This window comes from Oryx dammah, unplaced genomic scaffold, assembly GCF_014754425.2.
Source record: "Oryx dammah isolate SB20612 unplaced genomic scaffold, SCBI_Odam_1.1 HiC_scaffold_13, whole genome shotgun sequence".
NCBI classification, from domain to species: Eukaryota; Metazoa; Chordata; class Mammalia; order Artiodactyla; family Bovidae; genus Oryx; species Oryx dammah.
This window is the reverse complement of record NW_024070197.1, coordinates 7,393,039-7,419,804: the sequence shown is the minus strand read 5'-3', so window position 1 is coordinate 7,419,804 and position 26,766 is coordinate 7,393,039. Positions and strand designations below refer to the sequence as shown.

At 40.3% G+C, this 26,766-nt stretch overlaps 2 protein-coding genes across 2 annotated transcripts; both read left to right on the top strand.

Moving 5' to 3' along the window:
• The first annotated feature begins 498 nt into the window (after positions 1-498).
• On the top strand, positions 499-1,528 carry LOC120872012 (vomeronasal type-1 receptor 4-like). Its single transcript, XM_040252154.1, has one exon. The coding sequence runs from the start codon at positions 499-501 to the stop codon at positions 1,450-1,452; it is 954 nt and encodes a 317-aa protein (XP_040108088.1). The 3' UTR covers positions 1,453-1,528.
• A 17,726-nt stretch (positions 1,529-19,254) lies between these two features.
• LOC120872017 (vomeronasal type-1 receptor 4-like) lies at positions 19,255-20,887 on the top strand. The gene has a single exon (XM_040252160.1). It carries the CDS (start codon positions 19,287-19,289, stop codon positions 20,214-20,216), a length of 930 nt encoding a protein of 309 aa, XP_040108094.1. The 5' UTR covers positions 19,255-19,286; the 3' UTR covers positions 20,217-20,887.
• Positions 20,888-26,766: the final 5,879 nt, after the last annotated feature.

The window sequence follows — 26,766 nt, the reverse complement described above, 5'->3', positions numbered from 1 at the left end:
CCATTGGTCTAAAATCAAGTTAAGAAGTAGTGAAATCAAAAGTAAATATGGGTATGGATTATTATTTGAATACAACTAACTGGTTTTTGGCAGAGCTGGTAGTTCAGTGCACTCTCTTGACCAGCCTAATGAGTTTCTAAAGTCTTCCCTCTGCCCTGTGCAGCAGATCTCAACAAATACATAACCTTTCTGTGTTACCTTTCCCTGAAAATATTGAAGTCACAGAAATCCCGGGCTCGTGGATTTGTGAAGAATGAAGTGATAGCATGGAGTGCCTTCAGCAAGTAATTTTGCATTTTAAGTGCTCTTTCAATGTTATACATTGAATCCTTTTAAGGCTACTAGTAGCAGAAAAGCATAAAGCAAAATTTTCCAAGTGGGACCTGAGGATAAGTGGAGAATATTGGATTTCAGTGGACATGATGCATGCAGCCCATGCCTGATGTTTCCATAGAGACACTAACTCACGAGACAAGTACCAGTGACTGAACTGAGAGGATGGCTGGCAGCTTTTTCATAATCGGCATGATCATCTTAACACAGACCGTGGTTGGAATCCTAGGGAATTTCTCACTTCTTTGCAATTATATCGTCCTTCACTTCATGGGTTACAGGTTAAGGTCCACAGATTTGATTCTTAAGCACCTGATTGTGGCCAACTCCTTGGTCCTCCTCTGTAAAGGGGTCCCCCAGACAATGGCAGTGTTTGGGTGGAAGCATATCCGCAGTGATTTTGGCTGCAAACTTCTCTTCTTTCTGCACAGAGTGGGGAGGGGAGTGTCCATCGGTAGCATCTGCCTCTTGAGTGTCTTTCAGGTGGTCACGATCAGTCCTTGGAACTCCAGGTGGGCAGCACTGAAAGTAACAGCCCCCAAGTACACTGTTCCCTCTATTTTCCTGTGTTGGATCCTGCAAATGCTGGTAAATGTTATTTTTCCTATCTATATAACTGGCAAATGGAGTCACAATAACATCACAGAGGAAAGAGATTATGGCTGCTGCTCTACTTTTCCTACTGACCAGAAGAATAAGAAAACCAAAGATGCCTTGTATGCAGCATTGCTGTCGTTCCCTGATGTTTTATGTTTGGGGCTCACGCTCTGGGCCGGAGGCTCCATGGTTCTCATCCTGTACAGACATAAGCAGCAGGTCCAGCACGTTCGTAGGACCGACGCCTCCTCCAGGTCCTCCCCTGAGTCCAGAGCTACTAAAACCATCCTTCTCCTGGGGGGCACCTTTGTCTACTTTTATACTCTTTCCTCCATCTTTCAAGTTCTTCTGGCTCTTTTTGTTCAGCCCAGCTGGTTCATTGTGAACATGACTGTAATCATAGCAGCGTGCTTCCCTACTGTCAGCCCCTTTCTGCTCATGAGCCGTGACTCCAGTGTACACAGGCTCTCCTTTGCCTGGATGAGAAATGCAAAGTCCTCTACTATTATAAGAAAAGTGTGAATTTTATTTATTTCTATAATGAGCCATTGCCAGCTCATTTATTCACCCTCAGAATCCTAATTTAAATTTTGAATTTCAAGATAATATACCGGCCATGCCAAGCATCTTCTTCAATATAAAGACCAATTGAAATATATTGTCATGAAATATGAATACCTCATAAAAAATCATATCATTGAAGTTTCCTTGTAGAAAAGGAGTTCACAAATTTATGCAATAAACAACGTCTTGAAATGATATGCATATCATAAAGTGTTCAAATGTGTTACTTTCAGCCTAACAGAACGAATTTCCCACAAATGAAATAGGTATGGAATTATAGATAAAAGTATACATGAAAATGGATCAGTATGTACAGTAGTCAGAAATAAAATTGATGAAATTAATGTCCTCACAGAGTAAAGAATACCCAGGTTACTACTCAAAGGTAAAATCAGGTAAGAATTTGGAAGCCAGTTACAAATTTATAGTTAACATCGTTAAGAGAGATGGCAGTATTTATTAGAAAGAGTCTTGCAGGGAGATTAACACATTAAAATGTTTTCATGTAGAAATGAGCAGTTTGAAGTGAAGTACAATAAAAAACACACTGAAGGAAAAATATATTTCAGCAGATTTTTAAAACTGAAATATATTTGACATATAACATTGTGTAAATTTAAAGTGTAAGATTTGATAATTTGTTACATGTAAATATTGTAATGTGACTGTCATTACAACCACATATCACAATGCATAACTTTTCTTTCATGTCAAATTTTTTATTGAATTATAGTTGATTTACAGTATTATAGTAGTGGCAGAGGTACAACATTGTGGTTCAATATATAGGTTATACTTTGTTTAAAGTTATTATGAATTATTGGCTATGTTCCCTGTGCTGTAAAGTATGTCCTTGTAGTTTAATTATTTTATACATAGTAATGTGTACTTCTAAATCTTTACTGTCTTGCCCCTTCCCACTTTCTCTCCCCACTGGTAAGCACTAGTTTATTCTCTATATGCGAGAGTCTTTTTCTACATCATTATTTTCATCCATTTGCATTAGTTTTAGAGTCTATATGTCAAGGGATAATATACAGTATTTATCTTTCTCTGTCTTACTTAATTCACTAAACAGAATGATTTCCAGGTCCATCTATGTTAGAAGCAGCAAAATTTTATTCTTAAGGGGTGAGGAATATTCCATTATGTGTGTGTGTGTGTGTGTGTGTGTGTGTGTGTGTACTGAATTCATTAGTTTTCTGGTGGAGACATTAGGGTTTTATATATAAAGTATCCTTTCTCTATAGTAGTGACAGTTTTGCTTCTCTTAGGCATTGGATGTCTCTTATTACATTTTTTGTCCAAACGCTGTGGCTAGGACTTCCACATTGTTCAACCAGAGTGGCAAGAGTGAGCATCCTTCTCTTGGTCCTGATTTTAGAGGAAAAAGCTTTCAGATATCCACCTCTGTGGGTTTGCCTTTATTATGTGGAGATATATTTTCTCTATGCCCATTTTTCTTAGAGTATTTACCATGAATGGATGTTAGATTTTGTCAATGTTTTTTCTATGTCTATTGACACAATCTTGTGTTTATCTTCCTTTTCTTAATGTGGTGTATCACATGGATTGATTTGTGGATTTTGAACCATCCTTGCATCTCTGGAATAATGCTACGTGATAATCATTTATGACACCTTTTATAGATTGTTGAATTCTGTCTGCTAATATTTTGTTGAAAATTTTTTTCAACCATATTCGTCAAGAACATGATCTGTAATTTTCTGTAATATCTCTTTATAGTACTGATATCAGTGTAAAGATAGCCTGATAGAATAAATTTAAGAGTGTTCCCCTCCTCTTTAATTTTTTGGAATAGTTTAAGAAGGATAGATGTTATTTTTAAAAATGTTTCATAGATTCACATGTGACACCTTCAGGTCCTGGATATTGTTTTCTGGGAGCTTTTTGATTCAGTTCAGTTCAGTTCAGTCGTTCAGTCATGTCCAACTCTTTGTGACCCCATGAACTGCAGTACACTAGGCCTCCCTGTCCATCACCAACTCCCAGAGTTTATTCAAACTCATGTCCATTGAGTCGATGATGCCATCCAACCATCTCATCCTCTGTCGTCCCCTTCTCCTCTCGCCTTCAGTCTTTCTCAGCATCAGGGTCTTTTCAAATGAGTCAGCTCTTCACAGGAGGTGGCCAAAGTATTGGAGTTTCAGCTTCAGGATCAGTCCTTCCAATAAATATTCAAGACTGATTTCCTTTAGGATGGACTGGTTGGATCTCCTTGCAGTCCAAGGGACTCTCAAGAGTCTTCTCTAACACCACAGTTCAAAAGCATCAATTCTTCGGCACTCAGCTTTCTTTATAGTCTGACTCTCACATCCATACGTGACTACTAGCCTTAACTAGATGGACCTTTGTGGACAAAGTAATGTCTCTACTTTTTAATATGCTATCTAGGTTGGTCATAACTTTCCTTTTAAGGAGTAAGTGTCTTTTAATTTCATGGCTGCAGTCACCATCTGCAGTGATTTTGGAGCCCCCAAAAATAAAGCCTGACACTCTTTCCACTATTTTCCATCTATTTGCCATGAAGTGATGGGACTGGATGCCATGATCTTCGTTTTCTGAATGTTGAGCTTTAAGCCAACTTTTTCACTCTCCTCTTTCACTTTCAGCAAAAGGCTTTTTAGTTCCTCTTCACTTTCTGCCATAAGGGTGGTGTCATCTGCATATCTGAGGTTATTAGTATTTCTCCCAGCAATCTTCATTCCAGCTTGTGCTTCCTCGAGCCCAACATTTCTCATGATGTACTCTGCATATAAGTTAAATAAGCAGAGTGAAAATATACAGCCTTGACGTCCTCCTTTTCCTATTTGGAACCAGTCTGTTGTTCCATGTCCAGTTCTAACTGTTGCTTCCTGACCTGCATATAGGTTTCTCAAGAGGCAGTTCAGGTGGACTGGTACTCCCATCTCTTTCAGAATTTTCCACAATTTATTGTGATCCACACATCAAAGGCTTTGGCATAGTCAATAAAGCAGAAATAGATGTTTTTCTGGAACTCTCTTCCTTTTTTGATGATCCAGCAGATGTTGGCAATTTGATCTCTGGTTGGTTTCTCTGCCTTTTCTGAAACCAGTTGAACATCTGGAAGTTGACAGTTCATGTATTGCTGAAGCCTGACTTGGAGAATTTTGAGCATTACTTTACTAGTGTGTGAGATGAGTACAATTGTGTGGTAGTTTGAGCATTCTTTGAGATTGCCTTTCTTTGGGATTGGAATGAAAATGGACCTTTTCCATTCCTGTGGCCACTGCCGAATTTTCCAGATTTGCTGGCATATTGAGTGCAGCACTTTCACAGCATCATCTTTTAGGATTTGAAATAGCTCAACTGGAATTCCATCACCTCCACTAGCTTTGTTTGTACTGATACTTCCTAAGACCCACTTGACTTCACATTCCAGGATGTCTGGCTCTAGGTAAGTGTGAATGATCACACCATCGTGATTATCTGGGTCGTGAAGATCTTTTTTGTACAGTTCTTTTGTGTATTCTTGCCACCTCTTCTTAATATCTTCTACTTCTGTTAGGTCCATACCATTTCTGTCCTTTGTCGAGCCCATCTTTGCATGAAATGTTCCCTTGGTATCTCTAATTTTCTTGAAGAGATATCTAGTCTTTCCCATTCTATTGTTTTCCTCTATTTCTTTGCATTGATCGCTGAAGAAGGTTTTCTTATCTCTCCTTGCTATTCTTTGGAACTCTGCATTTGAATTGGTATTATCTTTCCTTTTCTCCTTTGCCTTTCACTCTCTTCTTTTCACAGCTATTTGTTAGGCCTCCTCAGACAGCCATTTTGCTTTTTTTAATTCAAGATTGTCTATTTCTTCCCAATTCAGTCTTTTTTAAAATATAAATGTATTCATTTTAATTGGAGGCTAATTAAAATATTGAATTGGTTTTGCCATACATGAACATGAATCCACCATGGGTGTACACGTGTTCCCCATCCTGAATCCCCCTCCTCCCTCCCTCCCCATACCATCCCTCTCGGTCATCCCAGTGCACCAGCCCTGAGCATCAAAGACTGTTTCTAGAAATTTGGTCAGTTAACTGGAAATAGATGGAGAAACAGTGGAAACAGTGTCAGACTTTACTTTTTGGGGCTCCAAAATCACTGCAGATGCTGACTGCAGCCATGAAATTAAAAGATGTTTACTCCTTGGAAGAAGTTATGACCAACCTAAATAGCATATTCAAAAGCAGAGATATTACTTTGCCGACTAAGGTCCGTCTAGTCAAGGCTATGGTTTTTCCAGTAGTCATATATGGATGTGAGAGTTGGACTGTGAAGAAAGCTGAGCGCTGAAGAATTGATGCTTTTGAACTGTGGTGTTGGAGAAGACTCTTGAGAGTCCCTTGGACTGCAAGGAGATCCAACCAGTCCATTCTGAGGGAGATCAACCCTGGGATTTCTTTGGAAGGAATGATGCTAAAGCTGAAGCTCCAGTATTTTGGCCACCTCATGCAAAGAGTTGACTCATTGGAAAAGAGTCTGATGCTGGGAGGGATTGGGGGCAGGAGAAGAAGGGGACGACCGAGGATGAGATGGTTGGATGGCATCACTGACTCGATGGACGCAAGTCTGAGTGAACTCCGGGAGTTGGTGATGGACAGGGAGGCCTGGCGTGCTGCGATTCATGGAGTCGCAAAGAGTTGGACATGACTGAGCGACTGAACCGAACTGAACTGAAGTGGATTTGGGTTTTTTCTTTAAATTTTTTCAGACATTTGAAGTAGGCCTGTATTGATATAAAGTTTTCTCTTAGAACTGTGTTTACTGTGTTCCATCAGTTTTGGAAAGTTGTGTTTTTTTTTCTCATTTGTCTTCTGGTAATTTCTGATTTACTCTTGATACCTTTTGAACCTATAGAGAGGGTAACAGGCAGGAAGGCTAGGGGTCTCCAAATTGAGGAAATAGCCTGCAAGTGTCAGACATTTTTCTCTCTCTTAAAGGGCAGGAGGAAACAAACTTTTTTTTCTTCTCTATACAAATTTAAAAGGAGGTTTCTCTTAAAATACTGTGTTGCCATAATAACACCTGGTTTCACCTGAAGTTAACTATTCTCAAACCTTGAGATAACCAATGCTTTTTTCTTATGGAAATGTTTGTCTTAAGCTATTTAATATACTATGCATTTACCCCAAACTCTGTCTTCAAGTCAGTTCCGCCTAATGGCTCACCTGCTTGACAAACCAGTATGTTATACTCAAATATTGTTCTCCTGATCTATGTAAACAAAACTATTTGCATGGTAATCCACCCTTCTACAAGATTCAAGTTAATCATTTTATGGCCTGGGATGAATCCTCTAGTGTCAAGATTATCCCAAAATGCATCTTATGGGTGAGGGGCCTGGTGCCATTCTGAGTTTTAAGACATTCCTGTCTTTCATTAACAGACTGTTAATGACTATATAACATCCAGCTGAAGACTAGCAGGGGGGTACTCTTTCTGCCCCTTTCTGATGCCTATGTCAGAAGCTTTCTCTATCTCCTTTATACTTTAATAAACTTTATTACACAAAAGCTCTGAGCAATCAAGCCTCGTCTCTGGCCCCGTACTGAATTCTTGTTCTCTGGAAGCCAAAAATCCCAGCGTCTTTGTGTCGTTCAACAACAACGTTTCACTATCATATTTTAGTAGTGTGTTGTTTAGTCTCTATATGTTTGTCTCTTTGCAGATTTATATCTGAGGTAAGTCTCTTGCAGGAAACATAGTGAAGGAACTCGTTTTTTGTTTTTAACCCAGTCAGGTGCTGGAACAGAAACCCTGTGGTTTGGGCCCAAGGTGAATCTCCTTCTTCTAAGCATGTGTTTTTCCTCTCCACACAGTGGGTCCATTTCCACAGAGGAAGAAGACCTCTGAATCAATGAGGAACCATGGGCAGACAGGGGTCTGATGCTCTGCCTATGTAGGTGCCAATGGCTGTGCTATCGCAGCCTCAAGTGCAAGTTCCCATTGTCCTTCCCAGTTGAAGACGGCTCCCTGTCTTTGCAGCCTCCACCCTGTTATGGAGCTGCTCTTTACAGCTTGCAGGAGCTCACATGGACCCTAAGCATTGGTTGAGAAGTGAGCTGTTGCAGAAGAGCTCTGTCCCAGAACCAGGTTGCTCTGTGTCCTTTGGTGAAGTCTTCTCTCTGGTTGTAGGCGCCTAGATCCAATGACATGGATTGAGTTGGGCAGAAGCATTTGCTGTGTTCAGGCTGGGCACATGAGTAGGTGGTAGGTGGTCGTGGGAAACTCTGCAGCCGCTAGATCAGACCTCTCTGTCTTGTCTGGGCAGAAAGTCCCTTGTGTCTCTAAACTCCCCATCCTCTGTCACTCCTGCACTGTTGTGAAACTGCTCCTCTAGGTAGGCAGCTCTTTGCATGTGATATCAGGGAATGAGCGGTAGTGAAATAGCTGTCATATGACCTCCAGGCTGCTTCTGGAGGGTTGCTTGAATTAACACCAACAGTGGCTGCCACCGCTCCACCCAGGCTCTGCTCTGGCTGTGGGTTACCTCTGTGTCCCTCCGTCAACTCTTCCCTCACAGTGACTGCTCCAGATACAGTGCCATGGAGGGAGGAGGACTGGTGTGTTCGTTTCCCTGGGGCTGGGGTGTGTGGTGAGTTGGTTGTGGGAAAACAGCAGCTACTTGAGTAGACCTCTGTCTTCCCTGCCTCATGGGCTAGCCAATGTGTGCTCCTCGTGAGCATAGTCCTACCTTCCTATAGCTCTTCTTCTCATCCCAGCCCTCCTCCCACCAGACAATGTGGCTTGTATCAAACACACAGGACCCTAGGACTGGGGTACCCAATCTGTGGCTCAAACTACTCCCTCACCAAGGTATCCATTTCTCTGAGTTGTCAGCCATGGGTACAGTTCCTGGCTCGATTGCCCAAGGATAGATCATATATTGGAACACAAAACAAATCTCAACAAGTTTAAGTAGAAATCACATATATCCTATATTCCACTCACAATGGTATGAAATGAAGAAGCCATTTTTGAGAAGAGAAATAGAAAAGTGAGAGGGGAGTTTACAGCAATATGGGCCCACCTAAAGAAAGAAGGACTATCTCGAATAACATTCTAGCCATACACCTAAAGAAACTAGAAAAAGAGGAACAAACAAAGCCCAAAGTCAGGAGAATGAAGGAAATGATAAAATTAGTGTGGAAATAAATAAAACAGAGACTAAAAATACAGTAGAAAAGGTCAATCAGGGCCTTCCCTGGTGTTCCAGTAGCTAAGTCCATTGGGACTCCATGCTCCCAATGCAGGGGGCCTGGGTTTGATCCATGGTCCGGGATCTTGATAGTACATGTGACAGCTAAGATTTCACATGCCAAAACTAAAGATACCGAGGGCCACAACTAAGACACAGTGCACCCAGATAAATAAATAAATATTTTTTAAAAGATCAATCAAACTAAGAACGGGTTCTTTGAAAAGGTAAACAAAATTGAGAAACCTTTAATTAGACTCACTTTTAAAAAAGAGAGAGAAGGTTCTGATCCATAAATTATGAAACAAGAAGAAAAAGAGCAATAATTACACAAGAATACAAATAACTGTGACAATATTGTGAACATCTATCTATGCCATCAAACTTGGACAGACCAGCAGAAATGAATCCATTTTTAGAATCACACAACCTTCCAAGACTGAATCATGAAGTAGAAAACCTGACTAGACTGATCACTCGTCCAGTGCTTGAAATAGTAATAGAAAACTTCCCCAAACAAAAGTTCAGGACCATATGGCTTCACAGGTGAATTCTATCAAACATTCAAAGAGTTAATACCGATGCTTCCCAAGCACTTTCAAAAAAATAGAAGAGTAGAGAATGCTTCTTACCTCATTTTATGAGGCCAACATCACTCTGATACCAAAAGCACCAAATGGCAATATATATAAGAATTACAAGCCAGGATCTCTCATAAACATAGATGCAAAAACCCTCCACAAAATATTAGAAAATTGCATGCAACAAAATGTTGAAAGACTCCTATGGACCCACATTCAGCTTGGTAACATCTACTTGTGCTGGAGTCCAGCTCCAGTAGCAAGGGATTCAGCCTGAAGTGGTGGGTGGTGTCTGCGAGAGAAATAGGCAGCCTCTCAGTTTTCTTGGACTGCCTGTTTATTTCAAGCTTATGATTCTCTTTTATACTTTTACAAAAGCATTAGGTCAGAGGTTTGATACTTTTAGTTCCCAGAGACCCAGATTAATTTTTCTCCAAAAATCATTGTTGCCCCTCAAAAGGAGTTTCTTCCTCAGCGACTCTCTTATCTACTTTTTCTCATGTGTCCTTGTGAATACACTGTAACTCATGCTAATGGGCCACATTACCACATTGCTCAGTTTAATTCTTATCTTTTAAAGTCCTGTTTGCCCCTAGTATCCTAAGCTCACTATTTCTTAGAAAGGGCTTCTAGCTAATAATATCTCTAAAGTCCCTAATTTCTATAAGCTATAGTAGAATATTGTAACATTACAGCAATCCTTAAATCTTTAGCTTCTAACTATTTTAATTATTCCTAAGCCCTAAATTTAGCAAACTCCTTTGCCATAAACACTTTTCTCACAAATAGGCTTCAGATAGGAATCCCTCCCGTGGTCTCAAGCTGCGGCCTCTGTGCTCACCCTGGAACACTCTTTTGTAAAAGTCTTTGAACAAATGTCAGTGATTAACTTTATGAATTATTCTTTGAGCACAGCTGCAGAAGGCTTTATGCCTTCTCCTGCTCCTCTCAAAAACAATAAGCACCTTAATATTCTCTTCAGTCAACTCAGCCGAGGAAAGGAGAAAACAAGTCAGAATCACAAAGCCTAACTCCTTCATTCTGGGTCCATGCCTATGGAACAAAGGGAGGGGGTTTAGGGCCATGCCTCTATTTTGTCAGTAATGCCTAATGTGGCTCCTTACATACTTGTAGGAAGGAGGAGCTGGAAATGAAGGACGTGGCAGAGGACCCATTCAATAATTCCACAATTTGTCATCTAATCATAGCTTCCCTGGTAGCTCAGCTGGTAAAGAATCCACCTGCAATGCAGGAAATCCTCGTATAATTCCTGGGTCAGGAAGATCAGCTGGAGAAGAGAGAAGCTACCCACTCCAGTATTCTTGGGCTTCCCTGGTGACTCAGATGATAAAGAATCTGCCTGCAATGCAGGAGACCTGGATTCGATCCCTGCGTTGGGGAGATCCCCTGGAGAAGGGAACGACTACCCAATCCAGTGTTCTGGCCTGGAGAATTCCATGGAGAGAGGAGCCTGGCAGTCTACAGTCCATGGGGTCTCAAAGAGTTGGCTACGACTGGGCAACTGTCACTTCACTTCATATCTGACACATTCAGTTTTTTTTTTAATTTATTTTACTGATATGTAGTGTTGATTTACAGTATGGTGTTAGTGTCTGCTGTACTACAAAGTGATTTAGTGACTTTTTTTTCATATTCTTTCCCACCATGGCTTATCACAAGATATTAACTATAGTTCCATGTGCTATGCCGTAGGACATTGTTCTTGATACATTCTGTATTTAATAATTTTCATCTACTAATCTCAAACTCCCAATCCATCCTTCCCCCACCTTCCCCCTTGGGAAGCACAATTCTGTTTTCTATGTCTGTGAGTCTGTTGTTTTTCATAGATAAGTTCATTTGTGTCATGTTTTTGCTCACTCAGTTGCTTCAGTCATGTTCAACCCTTCAGACTGCAACCTAGCAGATTTCTCTGTCCATGAGGATTCTCCAGGCAAGAATACTGGAGTGGGTTGCCATGCACTACTCAGGGAATCTTCTTGACCCAAGTAGTGGATCAAACTTGGATGGAACCCACGTCTCTTTGTGTCTCCTTCACTGGCAGGAGGGTTCTTTACCACTAGTACCACCTGGGAAGCCCCAACATTTTAGTTTCGATACATAACTGATATCACATGGTATTTGTCATTCTCTTTCTGGCTTACTTCCCTTAGTATGATCATCTCTAACTCTATCCATGTTGCTGCAAATGGCATTATTTCATTCTTTTTATGGCTGAGATGTATTGCATTGTATACATATATCACATAGTATTTAATCAGTCAGGGTTACTTTCTAATTTCAGCCAGGGGAAAAATATCTTGCTTATTTAAAATACCCTCAAAACTGTTTTAAAACCACATACAGTAAAGGAGGAAAGCTAAAATTTTGAGGAAACAACACTCAACAGCATTCTCCCTCTTCCTCCACAATATCAGTAATAGGATGTGAACTCACAGGGTCAGGAAGGAGAGGCTGTTTACTGGTGTCCAGTGATGCAGGTGTTGGGGAGTGATGTCAGCTCATCGTGTTTAAAGGCCGCTGTGTTTTTCAATATTTGCTATACCTCGAGGTGATGGAATTCCAATTGAGCTGTTTCAAATCCTGAAAGATGATGCTGTGAAAGTGCTGCACTCAATATGCCAGCAAATTTGGAAAACTCAGCAGTGGCCACAGGACTGGAAAAGGTCAGTTTTCATTCCAATCCCAAAGAAAGGCAATGCCAAAGAATGCTCAAACTACTGCACAATTGCACTCATCTCACATGCTAGTAAAGTAATGCTCAAAATTCTCCAAGCCAGGCTTCAGCAATATGTGAACCATGAACTCCCTGACATTCAAGCTGGTTTTAGAAAAGGCAGAGGAACCAGAGATCAAATTGCCAACATCCACTGGATCATCAAGAAAGCAAGAGAGTTCCAGAAAAACATCTATTTCTGCTTTATTGACTATGCCAAAGCCTTTGACTCTGTGGATCACAACAAACTGTGGAAAATTCTTAAAGAATGGGAATACCAGACCACCTGACCTGCCTCCTGAGAAATCTATAGAATGGGAATACCAGACCACCTGACCTGCCTCCTGAGAAATCGTAGAATGGAAATACCAGACCACCTGACCTGCCTCCTGAGAAATCCGTAGAACGGGAATACCATACCACCTGACCTGCCTCCTGAGAAATCTGTATGCAGGTCAAGAAGAAACAGTTAGAACTGGACATGGAACAACAGACTGGTTCCAAATAGGAAAAGGAGGACGTCAAGGTTGTAAATTGTCACCCTGCTTATTTAACTTCTATGCAGAGTACATCATGAGAAACGCTGGGGTGGAAGAAACACAAGCTGGAATCAAGATTGCTGGGAGAAATATCAATAACCTCAGATATGCAGATGACACTACCCTTATGGCAGAAAGTGAAGAGGAGCTAAAAAGCCTCTTGCTGAAAGTGAAAGAGGAGAGTGAAAAAGTTGGCTTAAAGCTCAACATTCAGAAAACGAAGATCATGGCATCCAGTCCCATCATTTCATGGGAAATAGACGGGGAAACAGTGGAAACAGTGTCAGACTTTATTTTGGGGGGCTCCAAAATCACTGCAGATGGTGACTGCAGCCATGAAATTAAAAGACGCTTACTCCTAGGAAGAAAAGTTATGACCAACCTAGATAGTATATTCCAAAGCAGAGACATGACTTTGCCGACTAAGGTCCATCTGGTCAAGGCTATTGTTTTTCCTGTGGTCATGTATGGATGTGAGAGTTGGACTGTGAAGAAGGCTGAGTGCCAAAGCATTGATGCTTTTGAACTGTGATGTTGGCGAAGACTCTTGAGAGTCCCTTGGACTGCAAGGAGATCCAACCAGTCCGTTCTGCGATTTCTTTGGAAGGAATGATGCTAAAGCTGAAACTCCAGTACTCTGGCCACCTCATGCGAAGAGTTGACTCATTGGAAAAGACTCTGATGCTGGGAGGGATTGGGGGCAGGAGGAGAAGGGGACGACAGAGGATGAGATGGCTGGATGGCATCACGGACTCGATGGACGTGAGTCTGAGTGAACTCCAGGAGATGGTGATGGACAGGGAAGGCTGGCGTGCTGCAATTCCTGGGGTCGCAAAGAGTCGGACACGACTGTGCTCAGTCGTGCTTTCTTTATGATCCAACTCTCACATCCACACATCACTACAGGAAAAATCATAGCTTTGACTAGATGGACCTTTGTCAGCAAAGTAATGTCTCTGCTTTTTAATGTTATCTAAGTCGATCATAACTTTTCTTCAAAGGATCAAGCATCTTTTAACTTCATGGCTGCGTGACTATCTGCAGTGACTTTGGAGCCCAAGGAAATAAATGTTGTCACTGTTTCCATTGTTTCCCCATCTATTTGACATGAAGTAGTGGGACCAGATGCCATGATCTTTGTGTTTTGAATCTTGAGTTTTAAGCCAGTTTTTTCACTCTCCTCTTTCACATTCATCCAGAGGTTCTATAGTTCTAGAGTTCTATAGTTCTTCACTTTCTGCCATAAGGGTGGTGTCATCTGCATATCTGAAGTTATTGACATTTCTCCTGGCAATCTTGATACCAGCTTGTGCTTCATCCATCCTGGCATTTCTCATGATGTACTCTGCATATAAGTCATGTAGGCAGGGTGACAATATACAGCCTTGACGTACTTCATTTCCAATCTGGAGCCAGTCCATGGTTCCATGTCCATTCTAACAGTTGCTTCTTGACTTGCATGCAGATTTCACAGGAGGCAGGTCAGGTGATCTGGTACTCTCATCTCTTGAAGAATTTTCCAGTTTATTGTGATCCACACAGTCAAAGGCTTTGTTGTATCCAATAAAGCAGAAGTAGATGTTTTTCTGGAACTCTCTTGCTTTTTCGATGATCCAGCAGATGTTGGTAATTTGATCTCTGGTTCCTTTGCCTTTTCTAAATCCAGCTTGTACATCTGGAAGTTCTTGATTCACATACTGTTGAAGCGTGGCTTGGAGGATTTTGAGCGTTACTTTGCTAGTGTGTGAGATGAGTGCAATTGTGTGGTAGTTTGAACATTCTTTGGCATTGCCTTTCTTTGGGATTGGAATGAAAACTGACCTTTTCCAGTCCTGTGGCCACTGCTGAGTTTTCCAAATTTGCTGGCGTATTAAGTGCAGCACGTTCACAGCATCATCTTTTAGGACTTGAAATAGCTTATCTGGAATTCCATTGCTTCTACTAGCTTTGTTCGTCTTGATGCCTTCTAAGACCCATTTGACTTCAGACTCCAGGATGTCTGGCTCTAGGTGAGTGTGAATGATCACACCATCATGGTTATCTAGGTCATGAGATTTTTTTGTATAGTCTTCTGTGTCTTCCTGCTACCTCTTCTTAATATCTTTTGCTTCTGTTAGGTCCATACCATTTCTGTCCTTTATTGTGCCCATCTCTGCATGAAATGTTCCCTTGGTATCTCCAATTTTCTTGAAAAGATATCTAGTCTTTCTCATTCTATTGGTTTCCTCTATTTCTTTGCATTGATCACTGAGGAAGGATTTCTTATCTCTCCTTGTTATTCCCTGGAAGTCTGTATTCAGATGGGTATATCTTTCCTTTTCTCCTTTTCCTTTATCATCTCTTTTTTTCTCAGCTAATTGTAAGGCCTCCTCAGACAACCATTTTGTCTTTTTGCATTTCTTTTTCTTGGGGGTGGTCTTGAACACTGCCTCCTGTACAATGTCACCAACCTCTGTCCACAGTTCTTCAGGCACTCTGTCTATCAGATCTAATCACTTGAAACTGTTTGTCATTTCCACTGTATAATTGTAACGGATTTGATTTAGGTCATACCTGAATGGTCTAGTGGTTTTCCCTACTTTCTTCAATTTCAGTCTGCATTTGGCAATAAGGAGTTCATGATATGAAGCACAGTCAGCTCCTGGTCTTCTTTTTGCTGACTGTATAGAGCCTCTCCATCTTTGGCTGCAAAGAATATAATCAATCTGATTTTGGTGTTGACCATCTGGTGATGTCCATCTGGTGTAGCGTTGTCTCTTGTGGTGTTGAAATAGGGTGTTTGCTATGACCAGTGTGTTGTCTTGGCAAAACTCTGTTAGCCTGTGCCCTGCTTCATTTTGTACTCCAAGGCCAAACTTGCCTGTTACTCCAGGTATCTCTTGATTTCCCATTTTTGTATTCCAGTCCCTTTGATAAAAAGGATGTCTTTTTTTGGTGTTAGTTCTAGAAGGTCTTGTAGATCTTCATAGAACAGTTCAACTTCAGCTTCTTCAGCGTTGCTGGTTGGGGCATCGACCTGGATTACTGTGATACTGAATGCTCTGCTTTGGAAATGAACAGAAATAATTCTGTCATTTTTGAGGTTATACTCAAATACTGCATTTCAGACTCTTTTGTTAACCATGAGGGTTACTCCATTTCTTCTAAGGGATTCTTGCACATAGTAGTACATATAATGGTCATCTGAATTAAATTCACCCATTCCAGCCCATTTTAGTTCACTGATCCCTAAAATGTCTATGTTCACTCCTCCTGTCTCCTATTTGACCACTTCCAAAGTGAAGAGGAACTAAAAAGCCTCTTGATGAAAGTGAAAGAGGAGAGTGAAAAAGTTGGCTTAAAGCTCAACATTCAGAAAGCGAAGATCATGGCATCCTGTCCCATCACTATATGGGAAATAGATGGGGAAACAGTGGAAACAGTGTCAGACTTTATTTTGGGGGGCTCCAAAATCACTGCAGATGATGATTGCAGCCATGAAATTAAAAGACGCTTACTCCTTGGAAGAAAAGTTATGAGCAACCCAGATAGCATATTCAAAAGCAGAGACATTACTTTGCCGACTAAGGTCCGTCTAGTCAAGGCTATGGATTTTCCAGTAGTCATGTATGGATGTGAGAGTTGGACTGTGAAGAAGGCTGAGCACTGAAGAATTGATGTCTTTGAACTGTGGTGTTGGAGACGACTCTTGAGAGTCCCTTGGACTGCAAGGAGATCCAATCAGTCCATTCTGAAGGAGATCAACCCTGGGATTTCTTTGGAAGGAATGATGCTAAAGCTGAAACTCCAGTACGGTGGCCACCTCATGAGAAGAGTTGACTCATTGGAAAAGACTCCGATGCTGGGACGGATTGGGGGCAGGAGGAGAAGGGGACGACAGAGGATGAGATGGCTAGATGGCATCACTGACTCAATGGACCCGAGTCTGAGTAAACTCCAGGAGTTGATGATGGATAGGGCGGCCTGGCGAGCTGCGATTCATGGGGTCACAGAGTCGGACACGACTGAGCGACTGAACTGAACTGAATGTACCTTGATTCATGGATCTAACATTCCAGGTTCCTATGCAATATTGTTCTTTGCAGCATCGGACTTTACTTCCATCACCAGTCACATTCACAACTGGGCTTTGTTTTCGCTTTGGCTCCTTCTCTTTGTTCTTTCTCGAGTTATTTCTCCACTCTTCTCTGGTAGCTGGACAGCCTCATGTAAATCAGTGAAGTCAAATCACACCCTCACACCATACATAAAAATAAACTCAACATGGCTCCAAGAGTTAAACAGAAGACATGACACCATAAAACTGCTAGAAGAGAACATAGGCAAAACTTTCTCCAACATAAATTGCAGGATCACCCTTGGAAGTCCCAGGATCAAACAGACAGAGTCTTACAGTTTGTATTACATTTTAGGTCTGCCTTAATAAAATACAACAGCGTGGGAGGTTTAAACATAGATAGTTTTCACAGTTTTTTCACATAGTTTTTCACAGTTCTGGAGGCTAGAAGTACATGATCAAGTTGTCTGTCTGTTTGCTTTTTGTGAAGCCTCCTACTTGCATTTCAGATTTTCTTTTAATTTTGCACTGATGCACTGTTTTTTAGTGGCATATTGTTTCATCTCCAGGATGCTCCTGAATTAAGTATCTGATAAAATCACCAAGCCATCAGATCTAGGCGCTTCTATTTTATAACTATTTTCAAACCCTCTCTCTTTTTTCTATTTTTTTTTGTTCTGCACCCAATTCTTATCACAGGGTTCAATAATAATAAAGTATATTTTCCTACAAAATTTCCATAATAATTGGCATTGGATTATGAAAATGAGTCTAAATTGATATAAGTTGTGCCAGTGGTTCCTATCATGAGTTCTTGATAATGTTCCTCCTTTTTCTTCTGTCTCTTTGAATATACTTCCCAGGTATTTTGTCTCATCCCATTTCTTTACCAATACTTTCATTGACAGTTCCATTCAATGGTTGAAGGTGAGGAAAGTACTAGTATTGGCAGAGATGCGTCTCAGGGAAGTGAAGAATCCAGAAGGATGCAAATGGTTTGTGTCAGTCCCTAATGTGTGGGATTTCAGCAGTTCTTCCTCGTGAGACCATCACCTTCAGGGATCATGGAAAAGAAAATGCCCTCAAGTACAGCCAGTTGTCTCCAAAGTGTGCTAACTAGAAACTTGTAATTGTTTCCAGTAATTAACAACTGAGAGAAAAGTTTCCAGAAATGTTCTCAGCTCCCAGGCCTGCACTCCCATCGCTGCTGCAGGTGAAATGATAATTGCAGTTTTGACAGGAGGGGAGGGGAGGACAGCATCTCAAACCCATTTATCAGGATCTGGCTGCCTCCCTCTCACACACATACTGGGTATAATGGCCATCCCACTGAGCCCTTGTCTTGCCAGCTGGAAGGTATGTTCATTGTACTTTCGTCTGAGCAGCAGAGTCTGTGAGAGAAAGGCATATCAAGATTCTGGGTAAGTGATCAGATCAGAAACAGACACCAACACCAATTTGTTGACATTCTAACAAATCTAGTATGTCAGTTTATGAAAGACACAAGAATACATGCTTTACAAGTGCTAAATTTTGCCTCTGTATCTTGTATGTAATGTCAATTGCAAATATTAATTCATTGCTAATATATTCACTGGGCTCAGGCAATAACATACTGGTTCAGTATACAATTGGACAATAATAATTTTGTTTTGTCTTAAACTGTTTTATCACATGCTAGTGTTTTATGCCCTAAGGTTTATTGCCTACATATGATTATTCAAACATTTCTATAATATATGTTTTAGTTGTGTTTCTGTCATAGGAACAAAAGAGTCTTTCTGTTGCCATCCTCACAGTGAAGCATTCTCATCTTCATGACATTGCCTTGTCCTGAGGCAGGTTCCTGCTGTATTCTACTGCCAGCAATGATGTTCATGTATTAAGATGCTAAGACTTTATCCATAATACGTGGTATCATAGAATAAAGCTTTACAAATAAATGGAATCACATTATATGAAAATTACAAAATACCACAGGTCTACAATCTAGAGTTGTGAAATCAAAATCAAATATAGATCTGGTTTATTATATGCTTGCAACTAACTAGCTGTTTGGCATGGCTGGTAATCAGTGCACTCTTTTTTTTGTCTTTGGCCATGCATCAAAGTTGATGGAATCTTAGATCCTGGACCAGGGATTCAACCTGGACCCTCTGCGATGGAAGGCAGAGTCTTAATCATTTAAGCACCTGGGAATTTCCTCAAACTACTGTCTTGAGTAGCCCAATGGGATTCAGTCTTCACTCTGCAGTAAGAAGCAGATTTGACAAATACTTAACCTGTCTGGGTAGAGGTTACACTCCTCTCTATAACTAAGGTCCCTTCAGTTCCTGCCTAATAAATTTGTGAAGAAGTGATCACGTGAGTATCTTCAGTAATTAATTTTACATATTAGTTCTCTTTAAATGTTATACATAGAACCCTTTAAAGGCTGCTGGTAACAGAAAACACAAGAAGCAAATATTTCCAAGTGGGAACTATCATTAAGTGGAGAATATTGGATTACAGTTGACACGATGCATGTAGCCCATGCCTCATATTCCCACGCAGGACATTCTAACTTACAAGTACCAACGACTGTGAACTGAGAGGATGGCAGGACATTCTAACTTACAAGTACCAACGACTGTGAACTGAGAGGATGGCTGGCAGCTTTTTCATAATAGGCATGATCATCTTAACACAGACCGTGGTTGGAATCCTGGGGAATTTCTCACTCCTTTGCAGTTATATCATCCTTCACGTCATGGGTTACAGGTTAAGGTCCACAGATTTGATCCTTAAGCACCTGATTGTGGCCAACTCCTTGGTCCTCCTCTGTAAAGGGGTCCCCCAGACAATGGCAGTGTTTGGGTGGAAGCATATCCACAGTGATTTTGGCTGCAAACTTCTCTTCTTTCTGCACAGAGTGGGGAGGGGGGTGTCCATCGGTAGCATCTGCCTCTTGAGTGTCTTTCAGGTGGTCACGATCAGTCCTTGGAACTCCAGGTGGGCAGTGCTGAAAGTAACAGCTCCCAAGTACGTGGTTCTCTCTCTTTTCCTGTGTTGGATCCTGCAAATGTTGGTAAATGTAATTTTTCCTTTCCATATAACTGGCAAATGGAGTAACAAAAACATCACAAAGGAAAAAGATTTTGGCTACTGTTCTTCTAGTCTTATTGACAAAACTAAAAACGCCTTGCATGCAGCATTGCTGTCATTCCCTGATGTTTTATGTTTGGGGCTCACAATCTGGGCTGGAGGCTCCATGGTTCTCATCCTGTACAGACATAAGCAGCAGGTCCAGCACATTCGTAGGACTGACGCCTCCTCCAGGTCCTCCCCTGAGTCCAGAGTTACTAAAACCATCCTTCTCCTGGGGGGCACCTTTGTCTACTTTTATATTCTTTCCTCCATCTTTCAAGTTCTTTTGGCTCTTTTTGATCAGCCCAGCCGGTTCCTTGTGGACATCACTATAATCATTGCAGCGTGCTTCCCTACTGTCAGCCCCTTTCTGCTCATGAGCCAGAACGCCAGTGTACAAAGGCTCTACTTTGCCTGGATAAGGAATACAAAGTCCTTACTATCATGAGAAAAGTGTGAATTTTATTTATTTCTATAATGAGCCATTACCAATTCATTTATACTCTCAGAATCCTAATTTAAATTTTGAATCTCAATATTATACCAGATATGCCAAGCATCTTTTCAATATAAAGACCAATTGAAATATATTGTCATGAAATATGAATATATCAATGAAGTTTTCTTGTAGAAAAGGAGTTCAGATTTAGGCAATAAACAACAGGTCTTGAAATAATCTGCATATTATGAAGTGTTCAAATGTGTTACTTTCAGTCTAACAAAACGAATTTCCCGGAAATGAAGTAGGTATGGAATTATAGATAAAAGTATACATGAAAATGGATCAATGTGTACAGTAGTCAGAAATAAAACTGAAAAAATTAATGTTCTCACAGAGTAAAGAATACCCTGGTTAGCACTTGAAGGTAAACTCAGGTAAGAATTTGGGAGCCAGTTACAAATTTATAGTTAACATTGTTAAGCGAGATGGCAATATTTATTAGAAAGAGTCTTGCAGGGAGATTAGCACATTAAAATATTTTCATGTAGAAATGAGCCGTTTGAAGTGAGGTACAATAAAAAACACGCTGAAAGAAAACTATATTTCAGCAGATTTTTAAAACTGAAACATATTTGACATATAACATTGTATAAATTTAAAGTGTAAGATTTGGTAATTTGTTACACATAAATATTGTAATATGGGACTGCCATTCAGTTCAGTTCAGTTCAGTCTCTCAGTCCTGTCCGACTGTTTGTGACCCCTTGAACTGTAGCATGCCAGGCCTCCCTGTCCATCACCAACTCCTGGAGTTCACTCAAACTCACATCCATCGAGTCAATGATGCCATCCAGCCATCTGATCCTCTGTCATCCCCTTTCCCTCCTGCCCCCAATCCCTCCCAGCACCAGAGTCTTTTCCAACGAGTCAACTCTTCGCATGGGGAGGCCAAAGTACTGGAGTTTCAGCTTTAGCATCATTCCTTCCAAAGAACACCTAGGGCTGATCTCCTTATGAATGGACTGTTTGGATCTCCTTGCAGTCCAAGGGACTCTCAAGAGTCTTCTCCAACACCACAGTTCAAAAGCATCAGTTCTTCAGTGCTCAGCTTTCTTCACAGTCCAACTCTCACATCCATACATGACTATTGGAAAAACCATAGCCTTGACTAGACGGACCTTTGTTGGCAAAGTAATGTCTCTGCTTTTCAATATGCTATCTAGGTTGGTCATAACTTTCCTTCCAAGGAGTAAGCGTCTTTTAATTTTGTGGCTGGATCATCGAAAAAACAAGAGAGTTCCAGAAAAGCATCTATTTCTGCTTTATTGACTATGCCAAAGCCTTTGACTGTGTGGATCACAATAAACTGTGGAAAATTCTTCAAGAGATGGGAATACCAGACCACGTGACTTGCCTCTTGAGAAACCTATATGCAGGTCAGGAAGCAACAGTTAGAACTGGACATGGAACAACAGACTGGTTCCAAATAGGAAAAGGAGTATGTCAAGGCTGTATATTGTCACCCTGCTTATTTAACTTCTATGCAGAGTACATCATGAGAAACGCTGGGCTGGAAGAAGCACAAGCTGGAATGAAGATTGCTGGGAGAAATATCAATAACCTCAGATATGCAGATGACACCACCCTTATGGCAGAAAGTGAAGAGGAACTAAAAAGCCTCTTGATGAAAGTGAAAGAGGAGAGTGAAAAAGTTGGCTTAAAGCTCAACATTCAGAAAGTGAAGATCATGACATCTGGTCCCATCACTTCATGGGAAATAGATGGGGAAACAGTGGAAACGGTGTCAGACTTTATTTTTGGGGGGCTCGAAAATCACTGCAGATGACTGCCATTACAACCACATATCACAATGCATGGTTTCTTTTATGTCAAATTTTTCATTGAATTATAGTTGATTTACAGTATTACAGTAGTGGCAGAGGTACAACATTGTGGTTAAATATATAGGTTATACTTTGTTTAAAGTTACGAACTATTGGCTATATTCCGTGTACTGTAAAGTATGTCCTTGTAGTTTATTTATTTTATACATAGCAGTGTATACTTACAAATCTTTACTCTGTCTTGCCCCTCCCCATTTTCTTTCCCCACTGGTAAACACTAGTTTATTCTCTATATGTGAGTCTTTTTCTACATCATTATTTTCATCCATTTGAACTACCTTTAGATTCCATATGTCAAGTGATAATATACAGTATTTATCTTTCTCTGTCAGACTTATTCAGTAAACAGAATGATTTCCAGGTCCATCTATGTTAGAAGCAGCAAAATTTTATTCTTAAGGGGTGAGGAATATTCCACATTGTGTGTGTGTGTTTATGTGTGTGTGTTTGTGTGTGTAAAGGATCATATCTCTGCAGTAGTGACAGTTTTACCTCTTCTCTTATGCGTTCAGTACCTGTTATCACTGTTTTGTCCAATTGTTGTGGCTAGACTTCACTTTCACTTTTCACTTTCATGCACTGGAGAAGGCAATGGCAACCCACTCCAGTATTCTTGCCTGGAAAATCCCATGGATGCAGGAGCCTGGTAGGCTGCAGTCCATGGGGTCGCTAAGAGTCGGGCACGAGTGAGCGACTTCACCTTCACTTTTCACTTTCATGCATTGAAGAAGGAAATGGCAACGCACTCCAATATTCTTGCCTGGATAATCCCAGGGACAGGAGAGCCTGGCAGGCTGCCATCTATGGGGTCGCACAGAGTCGGACACGACTGAAGCGACTTAGCAGCAGCAGCAGGACTTTCAACGCTGTGTTAAGCTAGAATGGCTAGAGTAAGCATTCTTCTCTTGTTTCTGATTTTTAAGGAAAAAGCATTCGGATATCTACCTCTGAGTATGATGTTAGCTGTGGGTTTGTCATAAATGGGCTTTATTATGTTGAGATGTATTTTCTCTCTACCTATTTTTCTGAGAGTTTTTACTATGAATGGATGTTAGACTTTGTCAATGCTTTTTCTACATCTATTGACATAATCATGTGTTAATCCTTCCTGTTTTAAAATGTGATATATCCCACGGATTGATTTGTGGATTTTTAATCCTTTCATCTCTGGAAAAATACTACTTGATAATCATTTATAATAGTTTTTATAGATTGTTGAATTTTGTCTGCTAATATTTTGTTGAAAAATTTTCAACCATATTCAGAGAAAATACACTATAATTTTCTTTTCTGTACTTTTGTTTTCTTTTTTGTCTTTTTCTAGTACTGATATCAGCATAAAGGTAACTTGATAGAATAAATTTAGGAGTGTTCCCTCCTTTTCAATTTTTTGGAATAGTTTAAGAACGATAGATGTTATTTTCAAAAATGTTTTACAGGATCCCTTGTGATGCCATCAGGTCCTGGACATTGTTTGCTGGGAGGTTTTGATTACTGACTGATTTCACTACTCATCATCAGTTTGTTCAGATTGTCTATTTCTTCCTGATTCAGTCCTAGAGACTGTTTCTAGAAATTTGGTCAGTTAAGTGGGTTTGGGTTTCTTCTTTAGATTTTTCTCATATATTTGTAGTAGCCCTGTATTGATATAAAGTTTTCTCTTACAACTGTGTTCACTGTGTTCCATCAGTTTTGGAAAGTTGTGCTTTTATCCTCATTTGTCTTCTGGAAATTTCTGATTTACTCTTGATACCTTTTTTGAATCTATCATTTTTTTAGTAGTGTGTTTAGTCTCTGTTTGTTCTTTTCCTATTTTTCTTTCTGTACTTGATATCCAGTTTCAAAAAGTGCTTGATATGATTTCTATCCACTGAAATTTGTTAAGACTTGTTTTGTGGCTTAGCACATGATGCATCCTGGAGAACATTTCACTTTAAAAGAAAGTGTATTCTATTGTTTTTCGATGTAAAATCCTAGAGATATCTACTAAATTCAGCTAGTCTGTTGCACATAAGATCTCTGTTGCCTTACCAATTTTCTGTCTGGATGATGTGTCCATTAATGTAACTGGGGTGTTAACATCCCATACTATTTTTGTATTATTGTCAATTTCTACCGTGATGAGTATAGTTATTTGCTTTATACTTTTAGTTACTCCTTGTATTGGGTTCAGCACAGCAAACAGTGGAAACAGTGGCTGACTTTATTTTTCTGGGCTCCAAAATCACTGCAGATGGTAATTGCAGCCATGAAACTAAAAGATGCTTACTCCTTGGAAGGAACGTTATGACCAACCTAGACAGCCTATTAAAAAGCAGAGACATTACTTTGTCAACAAAGGTCTGTCTAATCAAGCCTATGGTTTTTCCATTGGCCATGTATGGATGTGAGAGTTGGACTATAAAGAAAGCTGAGTGCTGAAGAATTGATGCTTTTGAACTGTGGTGTTGGAGAAGATTCTTGGGAGAATATCTGTGATTGCAGCTTTTTCCTTTTCAGCACCTTGAATATATCATGCAGTTCCCTTCTGGCCTCCAGATTTTCTGCAGAGATATTAACTGGTACTCTTTTGGGGATACCCTCATAGATGACTTTTTGTTTTTCTGTTGCTGCCTTTTGAATTCTCTCATTTTTAATTTTTGACGTTTAAATTATGATATTTCTTGGATGATATGTGTAGGTCTGTTTCAGTTCATCTTTTCCAACTCTCTGTGCTTCCTGCATCTGAATATATGTTTTCTTCCTCAAGTTTGATAAATTTTAAGCCATATTTTCTCAAATACATCTTCCATCCTCATCCCTATCTCTCTCTTTTTTTTTTTTTTTGGAGTTTCAGCTTTATTATTTTTTTTCATACTTTTAAATTTTTATTTTTACTTTATTTTGCTTTACAATACTCTTATAATTTGAATCTCTGATGGCTCAGACGGTAAAGAATCTGCCTGCAATGTGGGAGACCTGGCTTCAATCCCTGGGGCGGGAAGATCCCCTGGAGATGGGAATGGCAACCCACTGCAGTATTCTTGCCTGGAGAATTCCATGGACAGAGGCTATAGTCCAGGGGTCACAAAGAGTTGGACATGACTGAGCAACTAACACTTTCACTTTCACTGTTGACTCTGTTATCTCAGAGATCTCTTTTTTATAATTTATTTTTTAATTGGAGTCTAATTGCTTATACTGTTGTGTTGGATTCTGCCATATATCAATATGAGTCAGCCATCGGTATACACATGTCCCCTCCCTCTTGAAACTTCCTCCCATCTCCCAGCGTAGCCCACCCCTCTAGGTTGTTATAGAGCTCCAGGCTGGATTCCCTGAACTATACAGTAATTTCCCACTTGCTATCTATGTTACATATGGCAGTGTATATCTGTTAGTGCTACACCCTCAATTTGTTCCACCTGTTCCTTTTTGCACTGTGTCCATAAGGTCTGTTCTCAGAGATCTCTTGAGTTGCTATCATTTTGAAAATTGTCCTTCTTTCTACTCTTCTTATTGGGTAATTTTCATTATTGTGTCTTCCAGATCATGTGTGCATTCTTCTGTATCACCTAGTCTGCTCTCTATTCCTTCTATGTATATTTTCTTTCAGCTATTTTTCATTTCTAATATTTTTAAAAATATATTTTCCAGTTCCTAGTTAAAATATTCAGTATTTGCATCACTTTCCCCCTTTCATTCAGTTCATATTTTTTAAAAATTTTTTTCTGATAACTTGTTGATTTTTTTTTTTTTCAGGAGTTGTTCTGCTGTCTTTCAATTGTGAGTAGCTCTTTTGCCTTTTAATTTTGCTTATTTTCTCTGCATCAATGAATTTACATAAAACAGTTGCCTAAGAGTGGCCCTGAGGAGATATGTGGTGGGCCCATATATACCTGGTGTGTGTCTGTTGCCTTTGGTGGTCGAGCTGGATTTGAGGTGGATGCAGGTCTCCTCTTTTCTCAGGAGTGTGCTGGCAGTTACTTTGGTAGGGGGTGTGGTTGGAGATGGCAGAGCTGGAATTGCTGCTGATTTGAGACATTACTTCCTCTCTGCTCAGTGAATGTCACCATTCTATTGGCATTGGTGTCTGATCCTAAGGTGCTGGAACCCTGTGGGTCTGATCCAAGATGAATCTCTTCCTTCTAAGTATGTGTTTTTCCTCTCCACACAGTGGGTCCATTTCCCCAGATGAAGGAGAGTGCCTAATCAGTTTGGGCCCATGGTCAAATCCGTTAAGTTTACTAATCAGTTGATGTTAAGAGAGGGAATTTTCCTGGGTTATTTGGTGGCCCCCATGTAATTACATGAACCCTTAAAAGAAAAGGAAACCAGTGAACTGTGTTAGAAAATAAAATCAGAGATTTAAAATGTGTGTGTGTAGTTTCTCAGCCTTTGAGATCCCATGGACTGTAACCCGCCATGCTCCTTTGTCCATGGGGAATCTCCATGCAAGAATACTGGAGTGGTTTGCCATGCCCTCCTCCTGGGGATCTTCCCAACCTAGGGATCAAACCCAGGTCTCCCTGATTGCAGGCAAATTCTTTACCATCTAAGCCACCAGGGAAGCCCAAGAATACTAGAGTAGGTATCCTATCCATTCTCCAGGGGAACTTCCCAACCAAGGAATCGAACTAGGGTCTCATGCATTACAGGAGATGACAGTATTT